Source organism: Talpa europaea, assembly GCF_964194135.1.
Source record: "Talpa europaea genome assembly, chromosome: 7".
Lineage (NCBI taxonomy): Eukaryota > Metazoa > Chordata > Mammalia > Eulipotyphla > Talpidae > Talpa > Talpa europaea.
Genome location: NC_140074.1, coordinates 125,134,575 through 125,161,283, shown reverse-complemented (window position 1 = coordinate 125,161,283; position 26,709 = coordinate 125,134,575). Strand labels below are relative to the sequence as shown.

Sequence of the window (26,709 nt, the reverse complement as noted above, 5' to 3'; positions counted from 1 at the left end):
ATGGCCAGACCGTCTCTGCCCTCCCTGCTGCCTATGGGCCCCGAGAGCCTGCGCCCCTTCACCCCGGAGTCCCTGGCAGCCATAGAACAGCGGGCGGTGGAGGAGGAGGCCCGGCAGCTGCGCAACAAGCAGATGGAGATTGAGGAGCCGGAGCGGAAGCCGCGCAGTGACCTGGAGGCTGGCAAGAACCTGCCCCTTATTTACGGGGATCCCCCGCCCGAGGTCATCGGCATCCCCCTGGAGGACCTGGACCCCTACTACAGCGACAAGAAGGTATGGGTCTGGGGGCCCTGCTGCCTGTCTGTCCATCGTTCATCTGTCTGCCTAGCCTCACAGCTCTCTCCCTGCCCAGACCTTCATTGTGCTCAACAAGGGCAAGTCCATCTTCCGCTTCTCGGCCACGCCTGCCCTCTACCTGCTGAGCCCCTTCAGCATCATCAGGCGCGGCGCCATCAAGGTGCTCATCCACTCATATCCTGCCCGAGTGGGGCGTGCAGGGGAGGGGGCGGCGGGGAGGGCGGGGAAGGGCGAAGCAGGGTGCTCTGGGCCAGGAGTTCCTCTTCCACCTCCCCTCCCCCTTGCACCTCACTTTCCTTGACCCACCCCCCAACGCTGTTCAGCATGTTTATCATGATCACCATCTTGAGCAACTGCGTGTTCATGACCATGAGCGACCCACCTCCCTGGTCCAAGGACGTGGAGTAAGTTCTCCCTGGGCCCTGGGACACAGCCCATCACAGGCATCTGCACCCCAAGGAAGCTCAGCGTGACACTGCCCTTGTCACCAGCAACACCCTAAGTCCCTGGCTGGCATGCACGATCACCCCCACCAGTGTCCACAGAACCCCAGGAGCATGTTTCATTTCTGTGCCCGTCCCCGTCCCTCCAGGGAGGCCCATGCCTGCCACACACACCCAGGCCCGGGTGACACGCCTGCCCCACTGGCCTCTCGCTCCCGCCAGGTACACCTTCACGGGGATCTACACCTTCGAGTCCCTCATCAAGATGCTGGCTCGGGGCTTTTGCATCGATGACTTCACATTCCTCCGGGACCCCTGGAACTGGCTGGACTTCAGTGTCATCATGATGGCGTGAGCAGGGCCCAAGGGCACCCAGAGGCTGCGGTGGGTGCGGGAGGCGAGCCAGACCTCCAGGAGGGCAGCTGGGTGGGCTGACCCCCTCGGAGGGGTGACCATGGGGCCACAGGTCAGCTGTGTGGACTGTGAGCTGACACTCTGGGAGCTGCCACCCCCAGGGCCTGGCGTGTAGGCTTTCCTGCTACCTGTGCAACCACATGCATGTACGACCACACGCATGTGCAGTCACACCCGTACAACCACACAGCAGCCTGGTCCCAGGCCCACAGGCCCTCACCCAGGAGATCTAGGCCCTTACCACCACCGCTCTCAAGCAAAGCTCCTAAACTATCTTTCTCACGACTCTCGGACCCCAATAGGAGTCTTGCAGGGTATCTGACCTGCCCCCCACTCCCCTGTGGGAACCCCAACTCCAAGGACGTCTGTGAATTCTCATTCTAAACCTGAAGAAGCCCTGATTTCTGCCTTGTCACCCACGGCCGTCTCTGACACTACCCTTATCCCGTCCTCCTGGCCCAGGTACCTGACAGAGTTTGTGGACTTGGGCAACATATCAGCTCTGAGGACCTTCCGAGTGCTGCGGGCCCTGAAAACCATCACGGTCATCCCAGGTACCAGGGAGGCGCAGCACCCCTCTGCTCGGAGCCTGACCCAGGGTCACAGAGCTCCTGGCTCATGTGCCCGTGGGCCCCTAGACACAGAGGGGCCTGTGGCCAGAGAGGCGACGGCCCCCGGCAGGAGGACAGTGTTTGAGGGGCAGCATGGCAAGGAATGCGAGCACAGGCCCTGGAGTCAGACAGCCCTGGTTCAAGTCTCACCTCCACCATTTTCTAACCTTGACCCACACATGCTCATACACACACCCAGCCACTACAGCATGAGTTCGATCCCCAGCCAGGGCGCTACCCACATGGCACAGCAGACTCCTCCTGTCTTGCCCGCTGCTCCCCTCAGCAGTGTATTTCAGTCAATTCTGCCTGTTCTGTTCCCCACTCTGTCTCTGGAGAATCTGCACTGGCCTGTACCCCAGTTCTTGTATGCATAAATAAAAATAAAAAGGGACGTAGTACAAGTTCTGAAGAGAGAGGAAATTAGTTAAGTCTTAAGGCCAGAAAGTACCTTAGTTCCCTTCTAGTCCAAATTCCTAGTACAGCAGTAGGGACGGAGACCCCGAGAGGCCCCAAGAGGAAGTGTTTAAGGAGAGGCACGTGGCACACCGGTCCTGGGTCAAGGCCCCACGCCTTTCCCCAATGCCAGGCCTCCTGCGTCCTCAGAGCTAGGAGGATTTTGTAAGGTGGCAGCTGAGCAGAGATACGGAAAGGACATGGATTAACACTGACATGGGAGATGCTAGGTGCAGGTATGAGGAAGAAGTTGTGGGGGTGGTGAGAGCCCCTACACGAGTGGTTTATGCCTTTCTGGGACCAAAGGGGAGGAATACAATGGTATGTCTAGGTCTGCGCAGAGCTCCAGAGCCTCAGAGTGAGCCCTGATGCCCCCGGGTGTTGATAGACATTGTAAGCAAAGGGGTTCTGTGATCACATAAATGAAGGGGACATGGTATTAAAGTGTTTCTGTCGGACTTTTCGGAGCCTTGGATAAGATCATCCACATAATGGCTCTCCGAGGGTGGAATACAGAGTTCTGCCTTCCCCCAACACTACTGACCCCCTTTTAAAAGTACAACTTGGAAGATTAGTGTTCCGTACAACACACTTGGGGTGGCGGTGCTGACCCGGCGACAATTAGTAAGCGCCACCATGCATCTCTGCGAGCCAGGCAACACCCACAAAGTCTGCGACCCGGTCTCCAGCGGCTGGGAGTCGGTGGCCCTGGGAAGGCTGCAGACCGTGGCTTGATCAGAGAGGGGTGGGAAGGCTTCAAGGAAGTGGTGTCCCTAGGAAGTCAAGCATGGAAGGAGATGGAGTAGGCAAAGGCTTGGCAGGGGCGCGGGAAGGTGGGCAGGGGCTAGGGGAGTGAGTTACCACCCCGCCCTGGCCCCCCTTCCGGTCAGGGCTGAAGACGATTGTGGGGGCCCTGATCCAGTCGGTGAAAAAGCTGTCGGACGTCATGATCCTCACCGTCTTCTGCCTGAGCGTCTTTGCCCTGGTGGGGCTACAGCTCTTCATGGGAAACCTGCGGCAGAAGTGTGTGCGCTGGCCCCCGCCCTTCAACGACACCAACGCCACGTGGTACGGCAACGACACGTGGCTGAGCAACGACACCTGGTACGGCAACGACACGTGGCTGGCCAATGACACGTGGAACAGCCACGAGAGCTGGGGCGGCAACTACACCTTCGACTGGGACGCCTACATCAGCGATGAAGGTGAGGACCCCGAGGGCGCCCCTGGTGATGGGCCAGGGGAGACCAGAGCTTACATCCGCTCCCAGCCAGCTTAGGTGACCTCTGATCGCCCACTTGACTCCCTGACCTTCAGAATCCCACCTGCAGAGCGGAGACTGCAACACCTTTCTCAGATAATAACAAATGCCTGGAAAATCCTGAAGATTTACCAGAAAAGCAACTGTCCGTGGTCCTCATTCTCTTACTTGCTCCCTCCCTGTTCGTCACTCCGTGTGCCTGCAGCCCGGTCACCCCCAGACACATGCGCACACACACACACACACACACACACACAGACTCACACACGCCTCCAGCGGCCCACGCCTCACAGGCTCAGAAAGACACACGTCCTCACACCGCCATTATCAGGCCCCAAGGTGCCTCCTGGCAAGTTAGAAAAAGGAAGCCCTTCTGCGTCCTGGTGTCCTGGATTCTAGCCCCTTCCCTCAGTCAGGGAGCCTGCCCAGGTAAATGTAGCCCCGCGCGCGCGCGCGCGCACACACACACACACACACACATGTCCCCCATCTCCCTGCCGCACCCCAGGAGCACACCACACTGCCTCAGCACCGGGCCCCTGCAGCGAACCTCCTCTGAGACCCGGGTGCTCAGGGCTGCCCTTGGGGAGGGACGAGCCGCCCGGCAAGCGCCGCGTGGTGATGCGCCCGAGGTGGGCAAGGAGTGCCGGGACCCACCGCATGCCCACGCGGGTGACCTGTTTCCTCCGTGACCTCTGATTCCCAAAGGGAACTTCTACTTCCTGGAGGGCTCCAACGACGCCCTGCTCTGCGGGAACAGCAGCGATGCAGGGTGAGTGGTGCTGGGTGAGAAGAGGCGCCCCGGGGTGTGAGTAGGTGGGGACAGGACCTGGGGCAGGTGGGTGGTGCTGGGTGAGAAGAGGTGCCCCGGGGTGTGAGCAGGTGGGGCACAGGACCTGGGGCAGGTGGGTGGTGCTGGGTGGGAAGAGGCTTCCCGGGGTGTGAACAGGTGGGGCACAGGGCCTGGGGCAGGTGGATGAGACAGTTTCCTGATTCCTGGACACAGGCAGGAGGGTCCTTCCTCCCTAAAACCAGTCCCCCTTCTCCCCAGGCACTGCCCCGAGGGCTACGAGTGCATCAAGGCTGGGCGGAACCCCAACTACGGCTACACGAGCTACGACACCTTCAGCTGGGCCTTCCTGGCGCTCTTCCGCCTCATGACACAAGACTATTGGGAGAACCTCTTTCAGCTGGTACAGCCACCCCTCCCTGCCCCTTAGCCCTAGGCCACCCCACCCACCCCCACAGCCTCCTCAGGGCCTGGCAGAACCCCCAGCAGGACCGTGGGAGCCCCCCCATAGGAGATCCTCACAGATGGGTCCCCTGATACCTGCTGAGATCTAGCCACAGCCTTTTCTTCCTCCCCCCATCATGAGAGTGGAGACTGCAGAGCCCCCCAGGCCTCCCGGCCTCCAGTTGAGCAGCTTAGAAGTGCAGCTGGCCCATCCCCAATTGGTGAGCGCCCACTGCAGACAGCACCTCCCAGTCCCTGGTGATGGTTCTGACGCTGATGATGTGAATGACAAAAAACGACAACAGCTACAGTCTCTGACCTCTTACCGGGGGCCGTGGAAAGCTAGGGTTCAAGCACCCCAAAGCCTGTTCACCATCATTTATCCTGACCCTGATCTCAGGAGTCCTCACTGGGGTTCACAGGGCTCTCTGAGCCAGGAGCCCAGAAATCTCTGGGTCCCAGGTATTTATTTTGAAGCTTCCCAATGTGGCTTCACCCTCCAAGGAGAGCCACACCTGCCTCAAAGGCCCTCGGTCGCCGGGCTCTGAGGGACCCTCTCTGCCTACCTGTCTGAGATGGAGAGAGGTGGTGGGTGGCTGGAAGGGGACAGGGACCCATGTGACCCTCCCCTTCCTCCCCCTTCAGACCCTTCGAGCAGCCGGCAAGACCTACATGGTCTTTTTTGTAGTCATCATTTTCCTGGGCTCCTTCTACCTCATCAACCTGATCCTGGCCGTCGTGGCCATGGCCTATGCCGAGCAGAACGAGGCCACCCTGGCTGAGGACCAGGAGAAAGAAGAGGAGTTTCAGCAGATGCTGGAGAAATACAAAAAGCATCAAGAGGAGCTAGAGAAGGTCTGGATATGGGGAGCGGATGTTGGGGATTCAGGCACCTCCCTATCCTTCAGCCTGGTTGCCCCTGGTGAGGGCGGGATGAGGTTGAGGCTGCCAGGCAGAAGGCCCCAGGCCACTGGGGGAGGCTTTGGTGGGATTGGGAGGCATCAAGCAGTAGAAAGAGTATTTTGCTATTCTGTGCCTCAGTTTCCCCACATGTAACAATGAACCTGAGTAGTTAAACCGGAAGTGGCCTTCCAGCTCAAATATCTATGATTCTTTGCACAGCCCGTGGGCCCATCTGGAGGCAGAGGCAGGCCCCAATGATGCCCCACAAAGCAGCCACCCACTTTCTCATCATCTCATGAAGTGTAGGGACAAGTGAGGGCTTTAGAGAGTAGTGGATCTTCAGGGATGAGGGCCCCCATCCTGTCACCCCCACCACTACCACCGTGTCTGCCTGCGCTAGGCTGGGCTCAGGCCAAGAAAAGGGACCCCGACCCAAAGGACTAGAGAAGTCACGTAGGCCAGCCCCAGCTCAGAGGTGGACTTCATGCCCCTCCTCCTTGCCGGCCCCCAGGCCAAGGCTGCCCAGGCTCTGGAAGGAGGGGACACAGATGGAGACCCGGCCCGCAGCAAAGACTGCAATGGGAGCGTGGACACAGCACCAGGGGAGAAGGGCCCCCCGAGGCAGAGCTGCAGTGCAGACAGCGGCATCTCTGACGCTATGGAAGGTAAGTGTCAGACACCCTCACACCCACCCTCTCTGCCTCTTCCTGCCCAGCAGGCCACTTGGCTCCTGTGGGGAGCGGGGCTGGCTGGGCCCAGCATCAAGATAGTAACTTAATATTGGCGTAGAAGAAATAGCCATGATAAATATAGTTCTGGCCTCCCTGGCCCAGTTCTGGCTGCGAGACTGGGCTGCTCTGGGAACTGGGGGCTTCCGGGAGGGCCTTGGGGCTGCCAAGGCCATGGGAAAGACAGGACAATAATACTAAAATGAGAAAGTTCCAGAAACTGGACTTTTCTGCTCCTCAGATGTCTTCTAGGTAAAAGTCAAAAGTCAAGCTGTGTACAGGTAGATTTCACAGACTCCCCTAAATCCCTGTGCTGCCTTCCACCCCCAAGTCTCAGGCATAGGATCAGGTAATGAGGATAGGTTAGACACACACGCGCGCGCACACAAACACACACACACACACACACACACGGATGGCTGGATGGTTGGGTGGGTGGATGCCTGGATGAAAGGTTAACAAAAGAAAAGGAGCAGGTGGTGTCTGGGTGAATGGGAGAGAAAGAGGAGAGCAGGAAGGCGCAAGGAAGGAAGAGTGGAAGAAAGGAAATTTGACATGGAAACAGTCTGGTTCCCCCCCAGACCCTCTAGCCTGGTGCCAGAGGACTTGGGCATCCTTGGGGTCTCTGCAGACCTCTGGATGACAGGCACCCAGGTGTGTGTACCCGGCAGAGAGTGCCCGAGGGGGATGCCAGGCAGAGCTGACCAAGGTGGTCACTCAATGCTGCCCTTGCTGGAAACTGGTGAGAAGATTGAGCAGAGGCCCCTGGAGTAGCTCCCGGGTTGGGGAGGGGGTCTCTCAGACCAGAATCCTCAGCCTTTGAGAGAGGTCTGCTGTGCTAATTCCTGGGTGGGGGTCAGCGTCAGCCACCCCCATGCCTGGGAGGTCCCAATCATGCCCTCAAACCCGGGTCTCCCTGGGGCTGCCCGACTCCGGTCCCTCTCCTCGCCTGGAAGATGGGATCCTGCCTGGGAGTGGAGGCCTGGAAAGCCGGGAGCAGCTTCAACCATGGGCCTTGCACAGCCCAAGGAAGGGGGTAGACTGGCTGGGGACGGTGATCTGAGTCAGCTCCGAGGCCCTGGCCAGCAGCAAGTAGACCTCAGACCCAACACCCTGCAGCAGCCTCCTGCTCCACCCTGGGGACCCAGACAGATAGGGGTGTCTCGCTATCAGATCACAGCTCTGGGCCACAGTACAGAGTGGGGGTCACTGGGGAGGCCGGGGGAGGTGGGCTCATGAGACAGCCAGGACTTGGGGTGAGGCTTGCCGAGGGGGCAAGATTTGGGAGGTGGCTCCTGAGATCCAGGTGGAGAGCGTGAGTGGCGAGTGCCATCAGCGCCTGTCCCCCCACCCCCAGAGCTGGAAGAGGCCCACCAGAAGTGCCCGCCGTGGTGGTACAAGTGTGCCCACAAAGTGCTCATATGGAACTGCTGCACCCCGTGGGTGAAGTTCAAGCACATCATCTTCCTGATCGTCATGGACCCCTTTGTGGACCTGGGCATCACCATCTGCATTGTGCTCAACACCCTCTTCATGGCCATGGAGCACTACCCCATGACCGAGCATTTTGACAACGTGCTCAACGTTGGCAACCTGGTAGGGAGCGCCCATGGGGAGGGGCCGTTCTGGGCCAGTTGGGGAGGGGCCCGGGCGGGGCCATCTGGGCTGTGTGCAGAACAGGCAGATATTCGTGGCAGGTCCGTGGGGTGATCCATGGGATATGGAATTTGGGTTTCAAGGCGTGTGGGGGAAGAGAGGGTGGGGATGAGGCACTGGACTTCTTACTCAGGACTCCTGGGGATCTGGGGCCCAGGCATGCCTGGAGCAGAGATGGGGAGGGGGGCATAGAGATGGGGAGCCTGGGCAACACCTCTGGCTTGCAGGGATTGTCATGGGCCTGAGGGTGGAAGCACCTGGGAGCTGGGGCATCCAGGCCTGGTCACCCAGGCTGTGGAGGTCCTGCTTACCCAGGACCCAGTCCCCCGCAGGCAGCCCCCTGCCCACTGCAGTTTCCCCAGAGGCGCTAGCTCCCCTGCTGGGCCTTCCTGCTCCCTATTGTTGACACGCACTGATCCGCCTGCTTATCCCGGCCCATTAGGAGCATTAGCACCTCGTCAGCCCGGAGCCTGACAAAGGAGAAAGCCTCCTCCTCCTCCTGCCCTGCCCCACCCTGCCCAGTTCCCTGCTCATTGTTTTCAGGATGGCAAAGGGGCAAGACACCCCATCATCCCCAGGGAGAGGGCGTCCAGGGAGAGGAAGATTTAGTTCCTTGGGCAGGACGGACACTGGGAGGGCGGCCTGCGGAATCAGACTCTGGACTCCCCAGCCTGCAAGGCGGGACGTCGCTCCCACAGAGATGCCCAGGCCGCCAGGCTCTGCTGAAGAGGCACAGGCGCTCTGGACAGAGAGGCACAGCTGCTGGGTGTGCGTGATGGGCCCGGCCCAGCCCCTGCCCAGCCCCTGCCCACAGTCTGCTGCCATGTGGGCGCCTGGTGTGGCCACAGACGCTCCTGGGCAGGGCTCAGCATGTCTCCAGGCAGGCCTGGACCCCGTGCAGCTGGTGCACGGCAGGAAGGGGGCTGTGCCCAAGGAGATTTTGGGGGCTACGCAACCTCAGACTCCTGTGTCTGGAGGTTTGGGGGGTGACTCTGGCCTACTCATCGATCCTCAGATTCTGATCCCCTTTTGGGCCCTGCCTTAGAGGTTAACTCCGCCAAGATTTGCTAGTTCTGGAAGCTCTGCCAGCCAGGGTAGAGAGGCTGTAGGATATGAGACAGGAGACTGAACTAAGTACCCTGAGATCTGGGTTTGAGACCATCATTCCCACGTGGGAGTCTGCTTGTCTCATCTCTGGGATGAGTGTGATGATCCTGCAACATCCAGAGAAATCAGGATACCCATGAGATCATAATGTGACCTGCAGAACGCTGTCTGAGTATTGAATAGTATGATTAAGGTGATGCCCCCCAGAAGTTAAGTGACTGAACACCCCCCGTTGGGGTGCCACCGCCCTCCCTGCTCTGGACTCTGAACTCCTCCCCTTAGGGCCAAGGACTCTTTGGGAGGTGGGCAGCTCCCAGGGCCTCGTGCCCCTCAAGGCTCTCAGCGGGAACCCCCTCCCCCTGCAGGTGTTCACGGGCATCTTCACAGCCGAGATGGTGCTGAAGCTCATCGCCATGGACCCCTACGAGTACTTCCAGCAGGGATGGAACATCTTCGACAGCTTCATCGTCACGCTCAGCCTGGTGGAGCTGGGCCTGGCCAACGTGCAGGGCCTGTCCGTGCTCCGCTCCTTCCGCCTGGTGCGTGGGGCCCCAGGCCTGGGCTACACAGGGGGAGTGAGGATGCTAAGGGGGGGTGAGAGGAGATACCCCCAACAACCCAAGGGGCTGGAGTAAGGTCCCTAGTGTCCTGGGCTGCAGGCCAGTTCTTACAGCAAGCAGGGAGCACGGAGCCCCTCACGGCTGCAGGCAGGGCCGAAATGACGGCCTCGGAACTGACGTTCCGGCTCCACCCTCAGTGACCCAGGGCAGCGGTGGAGCAGAGGCTTCACCCTGTTGCAGACCTGAGGCTGAGGCTCCGCTTGTAGTCGTGAAATGCGGGCTCCGGATGGGTGTCCCTTCCAGCACGCCATAGGAGCGTTTCTATTACTTTTTAAACTCTACGATGGGATCTTCCATACAGCCACAAAGCAGAGCCTCTGTGTACCTACCACTCAGCTCCAGCAGCCATCAACTTTCCGCAGGTCTTTTTCTATTCGTCCCCCTGCTTTTCACCAGGGGACGCGGAATCCAAATCCTGACATGCATTTGGCTTGTAAATGCTTAAGTCTGCATCTTTAAGACATCAGGACTCTTTCTCTTGATCACACACAGGGCCGAGGTGGTGGGGAGTGAGGACCCCACAGAACAGGGCCTCGGCTCACTCCGGGCGGGTGGGGGTGGGGGTCTGGCCATTGGAGAGGGCCCGTTCTCCTAAGGATGGGGCTCCCTGAACTGGGTCCCTGGGCCTCATTCGTGCACCCGCCCTCCCCCTGCCCGACAGCTGCGGGTCTTCAAGCTGGCCAAGTCGTGGCCCACGCTGAACATGCTCATCAAGATCATTGGCAACTCGGTGGGGGCGCTGGGCAACCTGACGCTGGTGCTGGCCATCATCGTGTTCATCTTCGCCGTGGTGGGCATGCAGCTGTTCGGCAAGAGCTACAAGGAGTGTGTGTGCAAGATCGCCTCAGACTGCAGCCTGCCCCGCTGGCACATGCACGACTTCTTCCACTCCTTCCTCATCGTCTTCCGCATCCTGTGCGGGGAGTGGATCGAGACCATGTGGGACTGCATGGAGGTGGCCGGCCAGCCCCTGTGCCTCACCGTCTTCCTCATGGTCATGGTCATCGGCAACCTTGTGGTGAGTGAGGCCGGCTGGCTCACCCAGCCCAGGAAACACAAGCGCACAGGGCCTGTCCCATTCCTGTGCTCCCTCTAAATCGGGTTGAGGACCCCTTTCCTGTGAGGTTGAGCTACATGAAATTGCTGCTATTTGACTCCCCCACCCCAATGGCAATTTGATGTGGCTGAACCCCGCGGCCCTCACATTTTAACCTATGTAAGAATCGCCTAGGAGTGGCAGGTGATTCCTGGCATCAACCCCCTCCCTGGTACGATTCAGCAAGTCTGGGTGGGCCTGGGAATATGCATTGCTAAGGCATGCTGAGTGAGGCTGCGGATCCAGGGACCACGCTGTGGTTTGTGCTGTTGAAGCCTAGTGTTTGGGGTAAAGTAACATGATAACTGGAGTCAGGCAGGCCCACGCTGCAAACCCAGCTCCTTTGCCATCCGTGTGACCTTGAACAAATCTCCTCTGGCTGGGCTGCCTTCCATCACTTCACATGGAAGAAAAGTGTGGGCAGCCCACAGCGTGGCTGGGATGACTGACCGTGTGCAGAAGGCCCCAGGAATGCCTGGGCCCCTTGTCCTTCTCCCACACTCTAACTCGCTTCTCCTCCTGGGCATCAGCCCCTGGGCATGATGGTGCCAAACTGCACCCATCCTGCAGCTTCAGCTTGTGGAGGAGCAGGAACTGGGCGTGGCCTCTGGCCAGCTGACCAGCATTTCTGTGGCAAGGGCTGGGGTGGCATCTCTCCTTATCCTGCCGACCGATGCTAGGAGGGATGGGGGTCGCTCCCGCCGGGAGGGCTGTGTCCAGCTGCCCCTGTGCTGGCCTGCGCCACCCTGGGCAACAGGGCAGGAAGACGCACGTCCCCACGTTCCTCAGAGGCCTGTGGAATCCCTGCACTGCTGGGTCAGCACTTCTCAGATAACGCTGAGCTCTGGCTGGGGGCAGGGACGGAGGGAGGGAGGGAGGTGTCACTTCCACTGAGGAGACCGTGGGAGGAGCTCCTGGCCCCCAGGGGTAGGGTGAAGCTAGGCTGGCTGAGAAGGGGGTCTTGGGGATAGGAGGGGGACTCCAGGGATTCCCCAGCAGAACCTTGGGTCAGGATTGGGACGGGGGTAGTAAGCTCTGATTGGAAGTTTGTGAGTTTAGCGGTGGGTCTGCAGGGGTTTCTGGCTGTCACTGTGCAAACCCCAAATCATTTCAAGCGCCCGCTTTGCCACTCACTCCCTGACTGGGAAGCCTTGACCAAGCTATTGAACCTCCCTGGCCTCAGTTTTTCTCATCTGCTATATGGGGATGCTAATGGTGGTGACCTCCTCACTGGCTGGTCTTCGGATTACGTGACACATGTCTAGGGGCTTAGCCAGGGGAGCCAACTGGCACAGGTGTGTGGGAGGAGGTGGTGGTTTAAGTACCCGCCATCAACATCTTGTCCCGAGTGCTGGGCTCCTGCCACGGGCCAGACTCCTCACACAAGGCTTTACGTGCATTATCCCTAATCCTCTCAACAACCCTGAGGGACAGGTAATGCTGGCTCCATGCGTGCTCCAAGGAGGCCCAGTCCAGAACTACACAGCCAGTGAGAAGCGGAGCCCAGACTAGAAGCTGGGCCTTGGGGACCCTAATGACAGTTCTATCAGCAACAGCAGCCAGGGAAGCAGCAAGGGTGTCGCCACCTGCTGACCACTGCTCAGCGTCCACTGTTTGTCCTGGGTATTTTGTGTTGGAACGGCCACACCCGATGGGGATGTTGCATGTTTTATTTCTGTGTTGTAGGCAGGTGAGTTAGTAGCCTGTGCAGGATTTGGAGCCAAGTAGTTTGGTCCAAAGTCTGGTCCTCATGTCCATTCACACTGCCCTGCCTCTGAGGCCCCTTCCTGTTTTTCACACACACACACACACACACACACACACACACAATCTCACACACACAATCTCACACATACACAATCTCTCTCACACACACACACATACACACACACACACCCCTGACTCCCTTTTCTCACCCAGGTCTGTAGCTCTCCCACTTTAATCAGAGGTTGTGGGGGGGGGGTCCCTTGGGCACTCTCCCCACCCACCCCACCCCTGTCCTCCCCAGGCCTCCAGGAAGAAGCTATCTGCTGGAGGCCACCTGGGCAGTCTTCCAGGGGGTGTGGGGACCTGTGTCCTTGTGCCCATGGCATTTGCTCGCTGCTTTGAATAACTGTGAAGAGGAAGTGACTAAGTCTTACGTAGCCCACCCCACAGAGCCCCCAGGGGAGCCTGATGTCTGCCCCCTCCTCGCCAACCCCACCCCACTCCGCCTTGCCCGAGGCGGCTATTTCTGTCCCACACAGGAGCCGTGTGCAAACCCTGCTGACCCAGAGAGCAGCTAATTCCCATCTCAGATGTGCTTCTGGCAACTGGACACCTCCCACTGAGAGAGGGAGAGAAAGACCCATCTTGGTGGTGGGTAAAGGAAGAAAATTAACTGGGGCACAGAACTGGGGAGGAATTCCGCCAGCACATCCTCCAAAGAGAGAATATATACAATATGCTATGTGCGCGCGCGCGCACACACACACACACACACAAGATATTATGTTAACTCAATAGCTAAGACAATGACAGGAAGACTATGGAGGACACTGGTGAAAGCCAGACAGTAAGAGACACGTGGAGAAGATGGTCAAGAGTGACTGATTCACTGGTTTCCCTGCTCCCTCAGGTCCTATCACACACCTAGCCTTGCCCCCAGGTGCCCCAGGGTAAGCACCTGGCCCTGCCTCTGACTGACAGGATCTGGGAGCCCCGCCCAGTTGAGCTCCATCTTCCTCTTCACGGACCAGGCATGGGTATACTGGTGGAAGACAGGGCCACTGCACTGCACAACCTCCAGGGTTGCCATTCACCTTGTAGTCTAAATAAATTGTGCAATGACTGGAAACCTAGGTTCTAGTCCTGACAGTGCTGTGTGTCCTGGGACAAATTACTCCATCTTTCTGAGACTGTTTCCTGATCTATAAAATGCTGAGCTGGTCTCAGAGTTAATCACACTCTTCCCTGTACCTTGGATAGCACGCGTATCAGCCAAAATATCTGATCTTCTCATCTTCACCACCATGCAAGGAGGCAGGTGGTAGAAGCATCCCCATTTTGCAGATGTGGAAACGCAGGCACAGAGCAGTGATGGGACTTGCCTCAGGACACACTGCTGGCGTATTCCGTTCTGAGCCAAGCAGCGCAGCCCCAGTGCACTCCACCTACTGCCAGCCAAGCACACTGGACTGTAATTATCTGACCAAATGTCTGTCTACTAGGCAGGGAGCAGCTTGAGGCCACTTGCCCCTGTTCGCAGTGAGAGGAGCTCAGAAAATGTGTGTCCACTGGGAAACGAAGTTGAAGGGGGGCAGACCAGTAGTCTCTTAAGTCTCTTTCAGTGGGGGTATGGGAAGAGAGCCAGGAGTAGGTAGAGCAGAGAACCCCCACGAGAGGGGAGCATAGGTCCAGAGCAATGGGGGGCATGCATCGGAGCACTGGAGTGCTCAGGGTCTATTAAAGTCCCATTTAAACAAGAAAAGAAGGCCCAAAAGATTCAGCTCCCCATAAGTCCTGGAAGCTGGGAGGTGAGTCTTTATTCTGCACCCCCCTCAGCAGCACAGGAAGAGTAACAGAGCCTTGGAAAAGTCCCCGTCACCCAGCGGGCCTCCCCAAATCCTGCCTCTGCCTTGGGCAGCTGAGTCCTATCAGGTGCCCAAGCCTCCATTTCCTTATCTGAAAATGGGGGCACAGGTGACACTCCTCACCTCCGTGAGCAGTTCTGAGGGTCCCATCCGGCGAAGTCCTTACAACGCCCGACTTGGGGTAGGTCTGGCTGGGAGTCTAAGGATCTCTTGCTGGCTGAAGGTGGCACCCTCAGGTGCCCAGAGGCTGAGCAAGACTCCCCAAACGCCACTCCCAGGTCCTGAACCTGTTCTTGGCCCTGCTGCTGAGCTCCTTCAGCGCCGACAGCCTGGCGGCCTCGGACGAGGACGGCGAGATGAACAACCTGCAGATCGCCATCGGCCGCATCAAGTGGGGCATCGGCTTCGCCAAGGCCTTCCTCCTGGGGCTTCTGCGCGGCAAGATCCTGCGGCCCAAGGAGATCATGCTCAGCCTCGGGGTGCCCGGGGAGGCCGAGGAGGCTGGGGAGAGCGCCCCGGAGGAAGAGAAGAAAGAGCCGCTGCCTGAGGAGGACGACAAGGACCTGAAGAAGGACAATCACATCCTGAACCACGTGGGCCTGGCGGACGGCCCGCCCCCCAGCATCGAGCTGGACCACCTCAACTTCATCAACAACCCCTACCTGACCATCCACGTGCCCATCGCCTCCGAGGAGTCCGACCTGGAGATGCCCACGGAGGAGGAAACGGACACTTTCTCGGAGCCTGAGGACAGCAAGGTGAGGGCCTGGTGGCGGGGCCGGGGTGAGGTGACACACGGGGCTTCATGTTTTTATGTGACCTCAGGCAAGTCACAAATTCTGTTCAAGCCTCAGTTTCTCCATCTGCAAAGTGGGGGTAATGCACCTACCTCGGGGCGTGGCTGTGAGCCTTAGATGAGCGACTGTGGGTGCCTGGGGGCCCATGTTAGCGTCTCCCAACACACAGCTCCCCCTGGGCCCCTCTTGCCAGAAGGTGGCGCCCTCAGACAGGATGTGCTTCTCACCTGTGGCTCCTCCCTTCCAGGCCTGGCACCCAGGAGGCCTCTCTCAGTCCCCCTCTGGGCTTGAAGCCCCTGGGTGTCCTTGTTGTTGTTGCCTGTTTCCGCTTAGACCCTGCCCAGAGAGTCCAAAGTGCTGGGTCTCCACCCGGGACACTGGGGAGCGGGTCTGGAAGTTGGGTACAGGGAGAGCACAGAGCTGGGCACAAGCCCAGCAGGAGCCCAGACCCAGCCCACAGGCTGTACAGGGCACCCCTGGGACCCACCACTGGGCTGAGATGTTCCCTCCACCTTTTCTCCCCTTTGAGGGTGGGGGAGGGACTGGATGTTGCCTCCAGAAGTTCAGGGGTTGGGGTCCTGCCTGGGCCTCCTAGAGGAGCTAACTCTGAGACCCCAGCCCACCCTCCAGCTGTGCCAGGGGAGAACCAGCCCCTCAGCTAGGGCCATGCCCCTGCCCACGCCCACCCTGCCGGCCCCAAACCAGGCTGGGCATGAGCGCCTCAATGAACTTTGCCCTGAAAGTTCTTGACTCCTTATTCCCCCCCAAATATGTGGCACACGGACTTACCAGGGGGCCAAGTGCCTACCAAGCTATAAATACCCAGGGAAATGTGGCACCAACCTCGACCTCGGTATGAGGAACAGGGCGGGGAGGGCTGGAGAGCGCTCAGGCCAAAGACTCTGACTCTAGAGGGGCAGGCGCTGCTCTCGAAGGGATTGTGGGGGTGCAGTGCACAGGAGGGCAAGTGACTCAGTGGATGCTCTGGCTGATGGAACACCCTGTGCCTCAGCTTCCCCTTCTGTCATCTGGGCACCCCCTCTTGGTTTTCTAGTCATCATTCTGGATGTGATGCAGAATTACCCCCCCAAGCTGCCTTCTCCATTTTCCCTTGTGGGGCCTCACCCCCAACTTTGAAGGGGTCCCTTGTGTATTGGAGGCTGGGCCAGGTAGCCGGCCTGAGATGTGGGGAGGTCTGGCCAGGCCACAGCACCAGCCTGCTCCACCCCATTCCACTCCCACCAGGCTCCTGCACCCAAGGCTGGAGTTTCGGTGGGGGGGGGCGGAGGGGGAACTTTCCAGCCTTTCTGGAGTCTCCAACCAAATGACCCCCGGGGTGGGAAGGCTCAGACCTTGGAGCGGCTGGTGCCTATAGTCTGTGGGAATTGGCACCCCATGCCCCCTCAGGCGTGTTTTCAGGTCTCATTCTTCTGCTGAGCCCCTCATGCCTCCTGTGTCTCCTCCCCAGAGTCCCAGCCTGGCTGAGTCACCCCAGCTAGCCCTCCAGCTGGCTCCCTTCAGCCTCCTCACTTCCCTGCGGCCCTCACGCGTGTCCTCACCACCCCTGCCCTGAGCCCTGTCCTGCTCCAAGTCCGAGTGCGCGTGCCCGCTGCGCCGCCCAGGGCCACCTCTGCCCCCAGGGTTGAGTGGATGAGTGAGCGAGGAGGCAGGATCCTCCACCCCCTTCTCCTCTCCCCCTGGTCTCCCATCCTGACCTCTGCCCCACTCAGTGGGGGGACCCTGGGGTCACATGACCCTGTGGCCCTGCAGAAGCCTCCACAGCCCCACTGCGACGGGAACTCCTCCGTCTGCAGCACGGCCGACTACAAGCCCCCGGAGGAGGACGTGGAGGACCAGGTGGAGGAGAACCCTGAGGGGGAGCAGCCAGAGGAGTGCTTCACTGAGGGTGAGGGCAGGCTGCGTGCACCCCCACCCCGCCCGTGCCTCCCACCCGTGGACCTGGCCCAGCCCAGGCCACGGCCTCGCGGAACCCGAGCGTCACCCCAAGTGCTGGAGCTGCTTCCCCTGCCACGACCCTGCTCACTGCCCCTCCTTCTACTCCTCCTGCAAGTCCTCCCCCCTCCTGTCCCCCCCCTCCCTGTCCCCCTCCTCCCTGTGCCCCTCCTCCCTGTTCCCCTCCTCCCTGTCCTCCTCTTCCCTGTCCCCCTCCTCCCTGCCCTCCTCCTCCTTCTCCTCCTCAAAATTCGCCTCAGGGAGAGGGGCCTGCCCACTCAGGGAGACAACCTGCAGGAACGCTTTTGCCCCCAGGGCTGTGCTCAGGGAAGGCTGCGGGTGTGCAGGGTGGGGGTGGGGGGGAGGGTGGGGAGAGCTACAGCGGCAGGACCTGGGCTGGTGGGCACCCGCGCTGCAGTGCGTCTGTGGACAGCTAGGTAGAGGGAAAACCACCCACTGCACCTCCTGCTTCCCCCCATTTCCAGCTCCAGCAGCTGGGGCCGGGTGCTGGGAGGAGCTGGGGTCTGGGGTCAGCCAGCGGGAGGGGCATCCTGGAAGATGGAGGAACACAGTGACCGTGTGTCCCGAGGCAGCCCCTGGCGGGTGACGTGGTGCCCATGCCCTCCCCAGCCTGCGTAAAACGCTTCCCCTGCCTCTACGTGGACGTCTCCCAGGGCCGTGGGAAGATGTGGTGGACCCTCCGCAGGGCCTGCTTCAAGATTGTCGAGCACAACTGGTTCGAGACCTTCATCGTCTTCATGATCCTGCTCAGCAGCGGAGCCCTGGTAGGTGCCCCGGGGGGTGGGCAGGGCCTCCCGGGTGTCTTCCACACCGTGGGAGGGACCGGAGAGTTGCCTGTGACTCGGGAGCTCACCTGTGGCCGCAGGTATGTGTAGAACAGCCACTCGGCCCTTGAGCAACCAGGCGGTAGGGGACACCCAGCCCTGAGCCTTAGAAAACCCAGAACTGGACTCCAGTCTTCCCTTATGACCAAAATCCCCTTCCCGGAGACACGAACATCCTCAGGCGCTCCAGCCCCTGTGGCTGGCCCTCTGTGGCGGCGGGGTCCTTACCCACGTGTTCTCAACCGACACCCACGGGGGGGTTGGTGGTGGTGCATCCATGAATGTGGACTCCAAGGACAGGAAAAAACTCCCATTTGGAAGTGGCCCCACGCAGTGCCAGCCCGTGCTGTTCAAGGGTCAACTTCATTAATTTTCTTAAAGCTACAGATGGGCTCTGAGTCAACAGATGGGCACCCCAGCAGACAGGTGCCCACCTGGGGCAGGTGGGGAAGGCCCTGGGAACCTGGAGTGGGGATGGGGCAGGTGAGGATAGGATTCAAGATGTGCAGCTGCGAAATCCCCTTGCAGACCGTTGAGAGTTGCTTTAATTAGGCCTAGGGAAGAGGAGCCCAGGGCCTTCTCACCCCGAAACTCCCACCACTCAGCCCCATGAGGGGGGTGGCAGGGTCTAAAAGAAGCCCACAGCCTGCCCCCGCCCAGGCCCGGGTGCCAGGCACCTGGGAACCAGCTGCATTGGGCTGGGGGAGGCTGAGGCCACCGCCCAGCCTCTGGGCCCTGGCCACCCCAACCGTGCTGCCACCCCCAGGCCTTCGAGGACATCTACATCGAGCAGCGGCCCATGATCCGCACCATCCTGGAGTACGCAGACAAAGTCTTCACCTACGTCTTCATCATCGAGATGCTGCTCAAGTGGGTGGCCTACGGCTTCAAGGTCTACTTCACCAACGCCTGGTGCTGGCTGGACTTCCTCATCGTGGACGTGAGTTGGCCCCACTGGCAGCCCAGGCCCCGAGCACCAAGGCCACACAGCCTCGGACCCCAGCTGCGCTGCACCCCCAAACATCGGGTCTAGTTTCCTTAGGCACAGCCACCTAGGGTTGGGAATCAGGGATGGGGCACCCCCTTCTTCTGAGAGAAATGGGAGCCTTGGGCGCAAGAGGGTGAGTGGAGTATTACTTACAGCCCTTGCTGGTGTTAGTGGAGGATTTTGCCTCCTCTTTGATGGACTCACAGGCTCTGTAAGGGAGGGGGGTCCTGTCACCCCGACCCTATTTATTGTCATCCCCAATTAATTGATGACATTGCTGAGAGGAAGCCCAGGCTCCTGTCAGTGCTGGGAGGGACTGGCCCCAGGGCTGCTGTTCTCACCTCACAGGACCACCCACTAGGGAAGGCCCTGGAGGAGGCACCCTAGAGCTATGAGTCCAGGAAGGTCCCCGGGGTGTCCTGTCTACAGGAACTGTGACCTGGGGTTTGGGAGGAGACTGCGGCCCTGCACCCCCTTATCTCCCGCCCTCCCTTCGCAGGTCTCCATCATCAGCCTGGTGGCCAACTGGCTGGGCTACTCGGAGCTGGGACCCATCAAATCCCTGCGGACGCTTCGAGCTCTGCGTCCCCTGAGGGCACTGTCCCGATTTGAAGGCATGAGGGTAGGTGCTGAGGCATCTCTGACCAGGGCAGGGCAAGGTACAGGGGGCTTGTCTGTACTCCCACCCCACCGGGGCAGGCTCAGGGCTAGGGCTAGACCGGTGGCCCCGCCGAAGGCCAGGCCCCTTTCGTGGCTCGTCTTCCACCGCTGGGGGGCAGCAGAGGCCGGAGGACCGCAAGGGCGGGCGGGCATGGAGCCAAGGGGAAGGAAAGCCACTGTGTGGGTTTATGGGTATCTCTGCCCAACCTCAGACTGGGGTCCCCGGGGTTCTGAGGTCTGAGCAAAGGGGAAGGTACCGGGCCTCCCAGCCTACCCACCCTGATCCCCACAGGCCCTTCAGAGTGGAAGTACCAGGTAAACAGCCTTTGAACAAAACAAATGGGACTTCCCCAGTCAAGGGAGGGTGTGGGAACAAGACCCACTTGGGGGGCGCAGACCTACAGGGTGCTCGGCCCCAGGAGCACCCTCCTGTTTATGCATCCGGGTCAGAGACCCCTCCCCACGAGGGGAAATGACCTGTGCGTGGCCACGCAGCTGGCTGGTGCCTCTAGCAGGAACAGAGCTCCCTTGGGTATCTCCACCCACTCTGTCTGGGCCACGAAACAGCCTCTCCTTATAGAAGGACATTCTCAGACTCAGCCCAGCCTGAAACAATAAAGCTGGCCGGCGTTCCAGACCCTGGAGTCGTGCTATTGTGAAGACCCCGGTGGCTTCATTTCTGTGTCTGTGTCTCTAATTCTGTAGCCAGGTCACGGGGGCTGAGTTTCCTATGGGGGCCGAGGAAGGAGTGTTTGTCTCCTGCCTGGTGACCCGTGGCCTGGCTGCTTCCAGAGAAGTCCAGCACCCACATTTGGGGCTGACGGAGCCAGCCAAGCAGAGAGCCCTCCCCAACCCCGGCCCCCTCCCCCCAACCCTAGTCCTTGCTCCCCCATACTCTTACCGCCCAACAGATGACTTCTCTCCCAGACCTGGTTCAGACTGGCCTTCCTCCAGGAAGTCTTCCCTGAATGATGATGCCCAGCCCTGCCTGGTTCCCTGATCACTGTGGGTGGGAAGCCCTCGGTCAGAGGAGACCAGCTCTCCCTCCCCCACCTGGGAGGAGATTTGGCAATAACACCTGCCCCTGGCCCCCCAGGTGGTGGTGAACGCCCTCCTGGGAGCCATCCCCTCCATCATGAACGTGCTGCTTGTCTGCCTCATTTTCTGGCTCATCTTCAGCATCATGGGTGTCAACCTGTTTGCTGGCAAGTTCTACTACTGCATCAACACCACCACCTCCGAGAGGTTTGACATCTCCGAGGTCAACAACAAGTCGGAGTGCGAAAGCCTGATGCACACGGGTCAGGTCCGCTGGCTCAATGTCAAGGTCAACTATGACAACGTGGGTCTGGGTTACCTCTCCCTCCTGCAGGTGGTGAGTGTGACTACTGCCCCTGCATGAAACAGGCATAGAGGTACCCCAGGTTCTCCTTGGACCTGAGCCCAGAGCTCCTTGTTGGGGGCCATTCATCCTGCCTCCAGTGCTGTGGGACCCTGAAGTAGTATCTGAACCTCTCTGGTCCATATTTGATGCTTACCCAGGGAAGCTCTGGGCAAGCAGCCTCCAGGGAAGACCAGACCGGGCCAGGGAGGGAAGCTGGTGGATGGTGGAGGCAGAGAGCAGCCCCCTCCCCTAACACACAACCTCCTCTGGACCCAAATGCTGTGTCTCAGGCCACCTTCAAGGGCTGGATGGACATCATGTATGCAGCCGTGGACTCCCGGGAGGTGAGCGGTGTGTGTGTGTGTGTGTGTGTGTGTGTGTGTGTGTGTGTGGCGGGGCAGGAGCCCAGCGGGGACTCAGACTGGAGACACAGTGGCACCTTCTGCCCAACCCCACCCCCACGCCACCTCTCCAGCATCCTGCAGGTGGATGGGCCCTTCCACAATGGGGCTGGGCGGAGCAAGGGGCAGCCAGCATGTGCCTCTAGGCCCCTCAGCTCACCCCGTCCCATTCTGTGGCCCCTGCAGAAGGAGGAGCAACCAAAGTATGAGGTGAACATCTACATGTACCTTTATTTTGTCATCTTCATCATCTTCGGGTCCTTCTTCACCCTGAACCTCTTCATCGGGGTCATCATCGACAACTTCAACCAGCAGAAGAAGAAGATGAGTATCCAGCCCAGCCTCCCCCTCCTGCGCACGCCTGCCCTCATGCACGCACACTGCCCTCTCGGCACCCACTGAGCCTCCGGGCTGCAGCGCTCAGACCCTCCCAGGTGACCTTGAACAAATGACATGGCCTCCCCGAGCCTCATTGTCCTTATCCATAAAATAAGGCTGATGCCACCTCCCTCGGGGGGTCATGCTAGCACCCAGGGAGGTGTTGCTGGAAAGTGGCCCCAAGCAAACCTCGAGCAAGGGCTGGTTCTCTTCCTGCCGTCAGTTAGCCCACTCCCACCCCCTTCTCTGGGTCCCGGCGCCCCTTCCTCCCTCAGCTCGCCAGCTCTGGCCCCTCCAGGAGCCTCCCGTCCCCAATAGCCTCCCTGCTGGGGTGGGGGATGCTTTGAGGGTGGTGCCCGAAGTAGGCAGAGAAGGGGGACCCCCAATCTTATGGACCCCATCCCATTATACTTTGGAGGGAAAGACATCTTCATGACGGAGGAACAGAAGAAATACTATAATGCCATGAAGAAGCTTGGCTCCAAGAAGCCTCAGAAGCCAATTCCCCGGCCCCAGGTACAGCCCCCTGAGCCCCTCTTCCTATAGCCTATAGAGACTCCTGCCCCAGGGGGCAAAGGGGGACAAATAGAGCCCACCAGTCTGGGTTCCTGGCGTGACCCCACCTGCCGGGAGGTCACCACCTGCACAAAGGCACCATAGGCACGTGCTGCTGCCGCCTGAGTTTACCTCTCCCCTGCCCCGCACAGCCCTCCTACGGCCATCCTCACCTGGTGGCCTTCAGAGGCCTAGAAGGGGAGGAAGAGGATGTCCAGATACCCTCCCCAGTGAGCAATGGCTTTGGGAGAAGGAAGTAGGGTTACTGGGGGGGGGGGGGTGCTTAACAGGAGAAGGAGGGCCCAGAGCAAGAAAGGACATCCATGGATCATTGGGTCCCACTCCCTTCCCTGGCCACCTACCATGAGCCCTAACACCTCCTCTCCCTCCCTCCCTCCTCTCCTCCCTTCCTCTCTTGTTCTCATGTCCCCATCTCGTCCTGCATCTCCTGCTCCCTGTCATGTCCCATGGGCCCCCACCACCATCCTCCATGTCCACTGCCTGCACACCCGCACCGCCATCTGGGCTGCAGAACAAGATCCAGGGCCTGGTGTACGACTTCGTGACTAAGCAGGTGTTCGACATCACCATCATGATCCTCATCTGCCTCAACATGGTCACCATGATGGTGGAGACAGATGACCAGAGCCAGCTCAAGGTGGACATCCTGTACTACATCAACATGGTCTTCATCATCATCTTCACGGGGGAGTGCGTGCTCAAGATGCTCGCCCTGCGCCAGTACTACTTCACCATCGGCTGGAACATCTTTGACTTTGTGGTTGTCATCCTGTCCATCGTGGGTGAGCAGGGCAGGGCTGGGCTGAGTCATTCAGGAAGGCCCAGTGCTCCCATCCTTGTGTGCACACACCTGTCCATGTACCTGGCCTGCTCACACACGCACGCATGCATATGCCTATGCACCCAGCCTTCATACTCCATGTGCAATGGCACGTAAGGGGGTGGAGGCAGCCTATCACCTGCACACACGCCAGTACACCTCCAGGAACATTTACCTGACCAGTCAATGCACGTTCAGGGGCCCATGTGCTTAGTGGGAAACATAAAACAGTTCCAATGTCCACATATGATGGAGAAAGAAGTGCACAGGTGTGTGTGTAGCACAGAAGTAACTAACTACCATTTACCAGTGCACGCCATTTGCATGACATGCTGCTATGTGCCTGCCTGGCATTAGCTCACTCACTGTTCATAACCAAGACTTGAGGCAGGTGTAGTCATGGGTAATGATGCTAAATGACATTCCAGTCAATGCTGGACCATGGCTGTGACGGTTGTCACACGGGCCATGTTGTAACATACACACCAGGTGGCAAGGAGGAGCCGCCTGGGTCTGTGCAGTTGTACCCTGATGTTTGCACAGTGATGAAATTGCCAATTTTTTACGGATGAGGAAAGTGACACAAACAGATGAAGCGACATGCCCGAGTCACACACTCAGCCCTCCTTCCCTGCCCCTCTCCCTCACCCACAGCATCTGCAAAGTCTGGGGAAGGGGGCTTACCCTCATAACACCAACTTTGGCATATCCCACCTTCATCCAGCACTCAGGGCAAAGGTGTGGGCCCTGCCCACCCCCACCCCCCAGAATCCTAGGGGAGCCCCGCCTGATGGGTGAACTCTTCCAGGTTCTGCTTTGAGGGTTGAGCTGTTGCTGCTCGTTTCTGGGGATGAGCACACAAGGCTGCCCTCCCCACCAGCCTCACACCCACAGAGCAGCAACGGCATCCTCATCAGCTCCTCCTTGCAGGCCTGGCACTCTCCGACCTGATCCAGAAATACTTTGTGTCACCCACCCTGTTCCGTGTGATCCGCCTGGCGCGGATCGGGCGCGTCCTACGGTTGATCCGTGGGGCCAAGGGTATCCGGACTCTGCTCTTCGCCCTCATGATGTCGCTGCCTGCCCTCTTCAACATCGGCCTCCTCCTCTTCCTGGTCATGTTCATCTACTCCATCTTTGGCATGTCCAACTTCGCCTACGTCAAGAAGGAGTCAGGCATCGATGACATGTTCAACTTTGAGACCTTCGGCAACAGCATCATCTGCCTCTTCGAGATCACCACGTCGGCTGGCTGGGATGGGCTGCTGAACCCCATCCTCAACAGCGGGCCCCCTGACTGTGACCCCAACCTCGAGAACCCGGGCTCCAGTGTCAGGGGTGACTGTGGCAACCCCTCCATCGGCATCTGCTTCTTCTGCAGCTACATCATCATCTCCTTCCTCATCGTGGTCAACATGTACATCGCCATCATCCTGGAGAACTTCAACGTGGCCACAGAGGAGAGCAGTGAGCCCCTCAGCGAGGACGACTTCGAGATGTTCTATGAGACCTGGGAGAAGTTTGACCCCGACGCCACGCAGTTCATCGCCTACACCCGCCTGTCTGACTTCGTGGACACCCTGCAGGAGCCGCTGAGGATCGCCAAGCCCAACAAGATTAAGCTCATCACGCTGGACCTGCCCATGGTGCCGGGGGACAGGATCCACTGCCTGGACATCCTCTTCGCCCTGACCAAAGAGGTCCTGGGTGACTCTGGGGAAATGGACGCCCTGAAGCAGACCATGGAGGAGAAGTTCATGGCAGCCAACCCCTCCAAGGTGTCCTACGAGCCCATCACCACCACCCTCAAGCGGAAGCACGAGGAGGTGTGCGCCATCAAGATCCAGAGGGCCTACCGCCGGCACCTGCTCCAGCGCTCCGTGAAGCAGGCGTCCTACATGTACCGCCACAACCAGGATGGCAGTGGGGACAGGGCCCCTGAGAAGGAGGGACTGATCGCCGAGTCCATGAGCAAGATGTACGGCCCCGAGAACGAGAGCAGCGGGGCGCAGAGCCCAGTTGAGGAGGGGGGCGCAACGGAGGATGCTGGACCTGCTATAGGGCTCACGCCCATCAGCTCCCCAGATTCCACCCTCCCTCCGCCCCCACCCCCGGGACAGACAGTGCGCCCAGGGGTCAAAGAGTCTCTTGTCTAGCAGGTGGCATCAAGGTGGCCAACTGAGCCTGAAACCACCAGCGTTCCCAGGGTGCCTGCTCGCTGAGAGAGCAGGGCTGCAAGTCTGGGGCTGATCCAGCTCCCTCACAGGGGACTGGGTTTGGCCTCCATGGGGCTGACACCCAGGCTGGAGCGCCTGCCTCCCCAGACCATGTGAGATGGGGGTTGCATCCCAGGGGCACCACGCTGGACCCGAGCCTTCTGCCACTGTGATTTTGCCTTCAAGTTGCTCTCACCTCCTTGCGGGCCCTGATGCCTCAGGGGAGTCAGAACATCAGAAACTCTGCCCTGCTGGAAGAGGAGCCAGGTTACAACGGAGGGATTGGCTGCCCTCTTGCCACCTGAGTCTTAAGGGCTACTGGCCCCTTCCAGGCCTCCAGCCCCGCGGTCACAGACAAAGCTCACCTGACCCAAGAGCCCGCCAGCCCTCCGCCTGAGTCAGATGCAGGGCCGCCCTACCCACTCAGGAATTTTCTGGAAAAGGGAAATGTCATTGGTCCAGAAATAGCTCTGCAAACCTGATTGGCCGCTGGATTCTGACACATCAGTCTGGGTTTGTGGGTCCTGAAACAATTTCCTGGTTTGTCCACTGTCCAAACCCCCATGTCCCTGCAGCCCCTTTGGGGAAGAGCACAAGGGAGGGCTCCAGTTGGGAATTGTCTTTCCTAGGAAGCACCCCCACTCCCACCCACCCCCATGAATCACTGTCTGGGGCTCTTTGGCCTGAGCACCCACGTCTAGGATGGGGCTGAGGACCCTGCACTTGGGAAGAAGATTCCTGTTCCTCCCTTCCTGGCTCCTCCATCAGCACCACTGGGGCTCCCAGTCTCCCCAAGCCTCAGAGCGCCCTTCCGCCTCCTCCCTGTTGCCCACCCCACCCCCCAAAGTGCTCCTAAGAGCGCTACAGTCAAGCGGGGTTATTTTCAGCGCTGCGCTTTGAGCACGGCCCACCCAGCTTAGGTCCAACCTTCCAACTTTCTGCTGCTGTCTGGAAAGCCAGGCGGCTCCCTGCTGGCTCGCTGGTCTGGGCTTGGCGGTGCCAGGCCCTCCTGGCTCCCGGACAGGCCCGCTGGGAGGAGGGGTCGCCGATTCGCCCCCTTGTGTACGTGCCGTGTGGCGCTTGGTGCCTGTGCGTGTGAGTGTGTGAGCCTCGGGTCCCACCCGCTCCGCACGGGCACGTGGCGGGGGTGTGGGGCTGTGCCAGTGCCCCGCCGTGCCGGGGTGTGCGCAGGCCCGTTCACGTGAGCGTGCCTGTGCTGCGAGTGTGTGTGAGCATGACAATGTGGTAAGTTTGCACACTGAGTCCCTGGCAGTTCCTCTTCTGTCTTCTTGT

The 26,709-nt window shown here is 59.7% G+C and overlaps 1 protein-coding gene across 1 annotated transcript; it reads left to right on the top strand.

Moving 5' to 3' along the window:
* SCN4A (sodium voltage-gated channel alpha subunit 4) lies at positions 1 to 25,356 on the top strand (the record flags this gene model as incomplete). The annotated part of the gene is made up of 24 exons (XM_084237594.1): positions 1 to 273; positions 353 to 471; positions 612 to 701; positions 963 to 1,091; positions 1,617 to 1,708; positions 3,112 to 3,426; positions 4,191 to 4,254; positions 4,534 to 4,675; positions 5,362 to 5,571; positions 6,131 to 6,284; positions 7,705 to 7,943; positions 9,476 to 9,649; positions 10,392 to 10,748; positions 14,677 to 15,156; positions 16,966 to 17,101; positions 17,779 to 17,933; positions 18,760 to 18,933; positions 19,481 to 19,603; positions 20,738 to 21,016; positions 21,316 to 21,369; positions 21,613 to 21,754; positions 22,223 to 22,320; positions 22,892 to 23,162; positions 24,131 to 25,356. 24 exons carry the CDS (start codon positions 1 to 3, stop codon positions 25,354 to 25,356), a joined length of 5,496 nt encoding a protein of 1,831 aa, XP_084093720.1.
* Between the last annotated feature and the right edge of the window lie 1,353 nt (positions 25,357 to 26,709).